Source organism: Sphaeroforma arctica (genome assembly GCF_001186125.1).
Source record: "Sphaeroforma arctica JP610 unplaced genomic scaffold supercont1.221, whole genome shotgun sequence".
Classification (NCBI taxonomy): domain Eukaryota; class Ichthyosporea; order Ichthyophonida; genus Sphaeroforma; species Sphaeroforma arctica.
The window spans coordinates 10,936-18,880 of NW_014040337.1; the positions used below are offsets into that span (position 1 = coordinate 10,936).

A 7,945-nucleotide genomic window follows, 5' to 3' on the forward strand; every position below is an offset into this window, starting at 1 on the left:
TTTACCGCTGGCGCTGTGCTGCGTGCATCTCACCGGCCCTTATTAGTAATAATATTTTACACACTGCGGACAGCGGACACTGCACTTGCAATGACTGTCACAGTGTATTTGGGGGATTTTTTGCCCCGCCATTTACCAGTTTCCCATAGGGCCTAAAAGACGTAAAAATTGTTGTTGAGTGTGGGCCTGTGCCCTCACTGCCCTGTGGCCTGTGGAGGCTGTGGGCCTGTGGTCCCATGCTCTGTGGTCTGTGGGGTTGTGCCGCGGTGGGCTTTGTTCAATACATACATATGTACAAAAATAAATCTCACACGTGTCATGGATGTATATACAATGCTTCCATCCACTCTAGTCTCTGCTGGCTTACTTTACAGGCATCACGACAAACTAGTTTCTGTGAGCAGTGTGAATGCTTCTCCTCAGTTGACCTAACAAATAGTAGTGTTTGGTAACTATGCACTGAAAATTCAGGTAGCATAGTCAAATTAATCGACAGAAACTTGTAGGAGTAGTCCTGGCATACGGTACTTTTCTCAGACGAAAATCGATCAGCCAAGATATACAAGCTGTGGAACTGGGCATATCTCTTGTATACCAAGATGTCCATGTTAATCGCACACCCACCCTCTGCTACTAGTTCTGCTTCGACAGCACTTCAAGACCGAATTGATACTGATCTTGGCAAAAACTACGAAGAATACGATCGCCGGATCACTTTCAAGAAGGCCGTGTGGGCGTGTTCCACCTCGATTGAAAATACTTCATACAAACCTCTAAATATTATCGAGAAGCATGGTTATCGTGATGAAATCAAATCTGAAAATGTACCCAAAGTAAACAAATCAGAGGAAGGCCTTGCTACGGCCTCGAGCAAGCCTGTAGACCCGCTTTTGGGGGAACAACTTGCCGAGCCAGCAAGAGTGTTGTATCCGCCAGCTAAAGTTAATCAGACGATGAGATGGAGGAGTGTTCAGAAGGCTGGGTGTGGTCTTGGCAACAACAGTAACACGTGTTTTCTGAACTCGGTGCTGCAGTGTCTTACGCACACCCCACCGTTGGCTAACTATTTGATGTCTGGTGAACATGTGCGGAATTGCCGATCACAGAGGACAGCATGCGCCATGTGTGAAATGGAGGCTCATGTGAAGATCGCCTTCACTACCAAGCACTCCAGTGTATATCCTAAGAAGATCGTTAATAATCTCAAGGTGAGTCGTACCTATACAGGCTTATCGCATATGTGTGAAGTGTTCTTTGTCGTTATGTTCAAAGGGTGTATGTTCAACACTTGTCATTCTCAACACCATTTTTGTTCTCTGCTCTGAGGTCAACTAGCGCTCAGATATTGCAGCACGGCCAGTGATATGGTATTGACCTTGATTTTGTCTTGTTAATTAAATTTCTATTTTGGCCTCGGAAGAGCCGAATGGATGATAGTTTATACCCATAGAGTTCATTGTTAAGGTGACATCTGTTAGATCCATTTTTGCTACTTTATGGATGAATTACAAGAGGTTTCGTGCCTGTTGTATTCATTTGTATTGATATGTGGGAGTGGCTCTGTTCGTCGGATACAGTCACCACCTTAACTCGCGACTCGTGGGGAGATTAATATTCTTTTGCATAAATTAGCGGAGTGTTGCAGGTCCTTGCGTACGCGTGACACATCCATGGCAAGTTTTTTGTCGTGTCATTCGTGCGCTTGGTACCGCTCTATTGCCACCCTGTCAGTCCGCACCGATACATAACAATGAATTCGTATAATCGAACTATCCCCGTTATCAACGCACATCCTACTCTGTAAAATATTGATTTTCTCGTACTTATTTGCTTTTGATAGCTCCATAAACCGACTTCTTTGTTGTTTCTACTTAATTATTCAGGTCTGGGCCAAACACTTCCGTAAAGGTCGGCAGGAAGACGCACATGAGTTTCTTCGGTTATTTGTCGATGCTATGCAGGATTCATGTCTTGATGGTTTTGATAAGAAGATGGATAGCAAAATCAAAGCTACTACTTTGATACATCAGGTATTTGGCGGATACACTCGCAGTCAAGTGAAATGTGCCACATGCCATTATCAGTCTAATACATACGAAGAATCGCTCGAGCTGAGCCTGGATATCAAGAATGCGAGATCACTTACGAAGTCTTTAGCGAAGTTCACGCAGAAAGAAGTGCTAGAGAAGGACAATCAGTACAAATGTGTACGCTGTAATAAGAAGGTGAATGCAGTTAAGCGCATGACAGTGCACAGAGCGCCCAAAGTTCTGAGTGTACACCTTAAGCGGTTCGATTGGCAAGGCGGTAAAGTGCGTGGCCACGTGCCTTTCTCGGAATACCTGGATCTATTTCCATATATGAGTGAAACCTTCGATGACGAGAAGTCGACAGACGAGAAAACAGTATATAAATATCAGTTGATGTCAGTCATGGTACACGCGGGGTATTCCACTCGATCCGGGCACTACTACTGTTTTGTTAAAGCAGCGAATGGTGTGTGGTACGAAATGGATGACGAAGTTGCCCGTAAAGTGTCGTTGAAGACGGTTTTACAACAGGATGCGTATATGTTGTTCTATGTAAGGGTGGGGGACGAGAGAGATGGCACAAAAAAGGCCGGAGAGAGCGTAGCATCCGCAAGCAATGAGGAGATGGTAGATAAGCAGGATAGTGTAAATAGAAAGATAAGTTTGGACGCTGATATGCATGTAGCTTTCCGCAAATCCGAGGCCAATTCAGTGGAATTATCGCTGGCCGCGCTTGTGAGTAGTAATCAAGACTCAGTCAGTAGTTCAAGCAATCCCACAGATAGCAGGCGTTCATTTGACATCTCAGGCGCGAGAAGTGTGGACTATATTGCAAAGAAGGCCAAAAGAAGGCAGTTAAAAGCAGAGAGGAAAAAGGCGAGGCGTGCGGCCGCCAGTGGAGGTCTTATTAGCGCCAGTCCAGTTGTTGAGGTTATTGTGGATTCGAAGGCTGGTTCATTCGCAGACACTTTTGCGGCTAGTTTGATTGCAAGTGCTAGCACGGACATGACTTTGGCTTACGACTCGAACGTCGCGGCTGGCGTGAAGAATGGTACTGGTTCGGACACCGTGCATGATACGGGAAATATATCCGACTTAGACAATGTCGAGCATATTAGAAAGGGAGAGAGTAGTGGTAAGAAACATAAATTAGTTAATGGATGGCATGTCGATAAGGTAAATGGGGGCACGCCCGCCAAAGCTCATGAGAGCAAATTTCAGAAGAGTGAACTCACGCCTGTGTCTAGGAAGCGTACCGGGCCTGCTGCTCTACTGCATGCGATACCGTCGAGCAATAAGAGGCCGAAGAATGTCGTAGTAAAAGAATGGGATGGCGATCTGAAAGACGATTTGGCTTTGGTTGCAAAACCAAAGAAGACGAAGCGCGATAATGGTCTAGTATTTGATGGTCACCGCAATATTGCGAAGGAAAATGAGTTGAATCGAGTGATCAATCGCAAGAACACATCGGAAGGCTTCGGTGGGCAAATAACTACTTGGGCTAACGAGAAGAAGGCTAGCGCGGTCGACACAATAAGAGACAGGCGAGAGTTCATGTCCGAACACATATCGTCCTACACAGTGGACGACACGGAAATAGATCAGGGTAGAACCAAGAAGGTCAAGGGTCCGAAGCAGAATAACGTGTTCAGCAATCACAAGAATCACTTCCAGTTGCACCAACAAAAGAAGGCGGCTAATGCGGTAAGTGGTCTAATGGTGTAGTACGTCTAAACCCTAAAACACTTTAGCTCTATATTGTTTTATCATTGCGCTCTATTGTGTAGTGGAGTATTGTTTATTAAATACTTTTCTTTGCTCGTGTTTCATTATCCATGTTTGGTTATCAACATGTCTGTATCTCTATAATCTAATGCAGAAGAAGCCGGAGAAGCGGTTCAAACTAAAACCGTCGAGTCTGGAGGGTTAGTTCTTCGAGATGGCTGTTGTACTTCTTGCTCGGGTCGCATGACTAGGCACTGTGCACAAATGCCCGAGTATAGGGGCTTATAAATGAAGAGGATAATCTCAAACAAAGCTTCGGTTTATACTATGCTGGTCGCAGGACATCGGTGATACCTACACCATAAACCCTATGTGGCGTATTGCAACGGATATGTGATCGCGAGTTTTGTTGCGTTTCCATCGCAATGCTGTTCATAATAATGGATTGGCAAAACCTTGCTTACCTGACGACCGGGACTCTCTGTATGCTTATAAAACGCAGATTGACACAATACTCTATAAAAAAAATTGCCTGAATCGCAACTTTTTCTGCATAGTTCGTCTTAGCCTTTTGGCTAAGATTGGTATGCTATAAAGTTCATACTTAAAGCTCACAGATGTGAACAATAATAAAATTATGTCTTGCACGGTAATTCTAGAATATCGATTTTACGTATGCTGCACAGCAATTCAATTTTGACATTCCGTATCTGCCGTGTATGTGTTCCCAGTGAAACCAATAGAAAGCATGACTATTGCTTGTGATAGGGATGTTCCTTTATTATACATCGCTTTGTCATTAGTATTTGAAATATCCCAGACGGTCTTAAATACTTTTTTCTCTTCTGTCATGGTCTTTCGAATACAACGTGGCCGAAACATGCGAGCAAAAAATGTTTATAGCATATAGACCGACTGAAATGAGCGCAGAACACTCAAAAGCCTCAGATTCGATTCAGAATATACGTTGATAGTCAGAGTACTTTTATTCTTGCGATTTGCGATCATTACACGGAGTTCACACCGGAGGCTGACTATATTATGAAGTACATTGGTTCACAGATAATTTTGACTTTTACTTAGAGTTCTAATGCCAATTGAAGACTATATTTCGCTCCTACGCTACTTTCTATTTATATTCTGAGCAATTAGACTAGACCCATAAAAAAGGGACGGAATATATCGAACTTCTCGCCTACAAGATAGTATAACTTGCTCAGAAGTTGCTCAATCTTATACTACAAATATGCCTTTGAAACTTTCACTTGCAAAGGGAATTAACCGTAGCAGAAAATTTTACTCGCATACAGTCCCCGGGGATACGCATCTCAATACAAGTCAGACGAGCCCCAATTAGCCGCTAGTATGTCGTGTATAATTTGCTTTCTTATATTCAGGTCTTGCGGATCCGTGTTCGCCATGTGAAGATTAATGCTATTGACGGAGTCCATGTGCAACTTCATTTCTGTTAATTTAAAACAGACGAGATCCATGTACAAATGCAAAGATTGATTTTCCGTGTGCGCTGTTGCAATCGGAGAACGATCATATACATTTTTGGAATATGTTGTTGTTGTCTGGAGCTGGTCATTGAAGCTGATTCTCCGTGTTTCTATTCTGAGAGTCACATCACAAGATTCCAATATTATTTCGAGTGGCTTTCTTCTACCTGAAGGTGATCTGTATGAGGGGATTCGCGATTGGAGCTTACGATATCGTCTCCCGCGCTGAACATCCTTCAAATGTCGATATCGCAACTTGCAGACTTCATAGAAGCTGGATTTTTCTCCTTGCACATTCGAAAAGTCGATTTGTTGCGACATTTCTGTCGTGATAGCCATCGGTGATTGCATAGTGCGTGCAATTGATGGTTGCGACACAGTCTTCGGCGCTGGCGCTGGCGCTTTGCGATCGAAATTTTCGGTCTGAAGTCTAGGTTTGGCTTGAGATGGTATCGTTGTGTGCCTTATGTCGCCTTTACAAATTATTGTCTTTCCGATGAGTTCGCTGCTTTAGGTTGGGACACTCGCGCATTTGAAAATTGCAATGCAGAGACAACTGGGCCATCAAAGGTGTCACCCCTATCTTAAAATGTCGGACAAAAGGTGAACGAACGATTTGTTTTCTGTTTGATCATTTATGATTTAACTAAACCTTGGTATGGATGTTTTTACTGTTTTGAAAATACGTCTCGAATTGCATGTTTTTCGCTAGTACTAGCTGCTGCCTGCTGGCTGAAATCTTTTTGTGTCTAACGTAATTTTGAAACTGCTTTTTATAAAATGGAGATGACTCACGAGTCTGACATGCGAGTTTCCTGGGAAACGAAGTCCGCACTACTCTTCTACTATTTAGCAGCCAACTTCCAGGGCTGTGCCCCACCGCCCAATATCTTTTTTATTTTTTAAATAAAAATATATATATCCGGGGGAAAGTGGGAACTTTGGCTCTCGACCTACAAGGCTGCAGCTGCAGTCCTGCAGTACCTGCACTGTGCAGTGTCGCAGTGTGCACTGTATTGAGTATTTACCACGTGAGTCTGTGACCCTGTGTGACACCACGTTGATAAGAAACATGGATGAATGTTGAAACTTGATACCTGAACTAGAATTTTAGATAGATAGGAGCAACATGCAACAGGTGAACAGGAATACAGGATGGACTATGGGACAGGGGAAACCTTTCTGTGCCATTACCGGCAGTCCGGCCTGGACCCTCTACCCTCAGTCCCACACACATCATGTGTGCGTGTGTAGCTGAGGCAAGTGTTTGTAAAGAGAAATTAATAATTTTTTAAAAACAAACAAAAAAATTACATTTTGGTGCTCCTTTTTTTAACGTTCAGCTTTTATCATACTTTCACAAATAATAATAAATGTTCACGAAATCGGAAATAATAAAATGAGACTGCTGAGAGTTCAGAGTAAATAGTGCTAACTGGAGACTCTGAGATTGGTCTGAGACTCTGAGACTCTGAGTGCTGCTGACCGCTCTGAGTGCTGTCGTGACTTGTAAGTTGTCGTGTGTGGTGGTTGAACTGCTGACGGCTAACTGCGAGAATACACTGTGTAGACTGCAAGCCGCAAGGTGCACTGCACAGCTGTCGTGCACAGCTGTGACAGTGTAAGGCTGAGAGCCTGAGAACCGACAATTGTTACAGTCCTACTCTTTAGTACTCTATTGCGCGCCTGCACGCTCAGGGCGGCCTCAGGCTCCACTGCTTTTTTATTTATTTTTTGACCAAAGAATTCTACTGGTGGCCGAAGTCGTACTACCCGACATGCCTACAGCTGGTAGAAAAGGAGTCTCTACTTGTGAGTAAAAGTCCCGACTCTGAGATTTGTCAGTTGATAAATTAATATATTTTTTTTAAAAATACACAAATTGTAGACAAATCTTGATGCCACCCCTGTAAAAGCCACCTAAACCGCCACCCACAGTTCGAGCCCCCTAAATTGGCCACCATTGTAAGAGTCACCTACAGTCGCCACCTACACCCATTATTGACCCCTTCCGTGAAAATTCTGTCATGACACCATCATTAATATAGTAATCACTATAGTAAACACACACGCGTACAATACATTATTTGTATGTAAACACCACGGAAAATGAGCGTAATATCGAGTTTGTATTGAGCTGTACTGAGAGATTGGTATAGTTTGGGTAAGAAAAAGAACAAAACATCCAACTGGGATTCATTAGTCACCCGCGATGTCTTAGATGACGATATACAGCTTGTTGAGAGTGAAATCGGTGCGATGGTACAGTTCGATCTAGACCCCAGAATAACCGCGAAAAATCTGATAGCACTTGTGATTCATGGCCGTGTGCCTCAGGAAACCGGGAATAGCCCTAAACGATTTCATGCAATTGAGCTAATCTACAACCCATACCAAGCATTTAACTCTGGCGTATGGTATCAGGTAACGTGGGAAGTAGTCAAGAGTCTTCTTCGCCGGAAGGGCTCTATAATCGTGGTGATTGCAAATTGAAGAGAGTGAGGACAGTAAATACATACAAGATTAAATTTCGGTTCAGACACATAGACACATTTACGCGCAGTATTAGGCATAAATCATACTTCAAAAATATTCCATAACTACATACATACATACATACATACGTATATATACATATGCGTACATATATAAATATATTCATATAAATACATACATACATACAACGTA

General features: G+C 43.1%; 2 protein-coding genes across 2 annotated transcripts; one reads left to right on the forward strand and one right to left on the reverse strand.

Moving 5' to 3' along the window:
- Nucleotides 1-319: 319 nt before the first annotated feature.
- Nucleotides 320-4,405, forward strand: SARC_04092 (hypothetical protein). The gene is made up of 3 exons (XM_014302086.1): nt 320-1,208; nt 1,884-3,734; nt 3,910-4,405. The coding sequence occupies exons 1-3, from the start codon at nt 600-602 to the stop codon at nt 3,958-3,960; spliced, it is 2,511 nt and encodes an 836-aa protein (XP_014157561.1). The 5' UTR covers nt 320-599; the 3' UTR covers nt 3,961-4,405.
- Nucleotides 4,406-4,719: 314 nt separating this feature from the next.
- Nucleotides 4,720-5,883, reverse strand: SARC_04093 (hypothetical protein). Its single transcript, XM_014302087.1, has one exon. It carries the CDS (start codon nt 5,606-5,608, stop codon nt 5,084-5,086), a length of 525 nt encoding a protein of 174 aa, XP_014157562.1. The 5' UTR covers nt 5,609-5,883; the 3' UTR covers nt 4,720-5,083.
- Nucleotides 5,884-7,945: the final 2,062 nt, after the last annotated feature.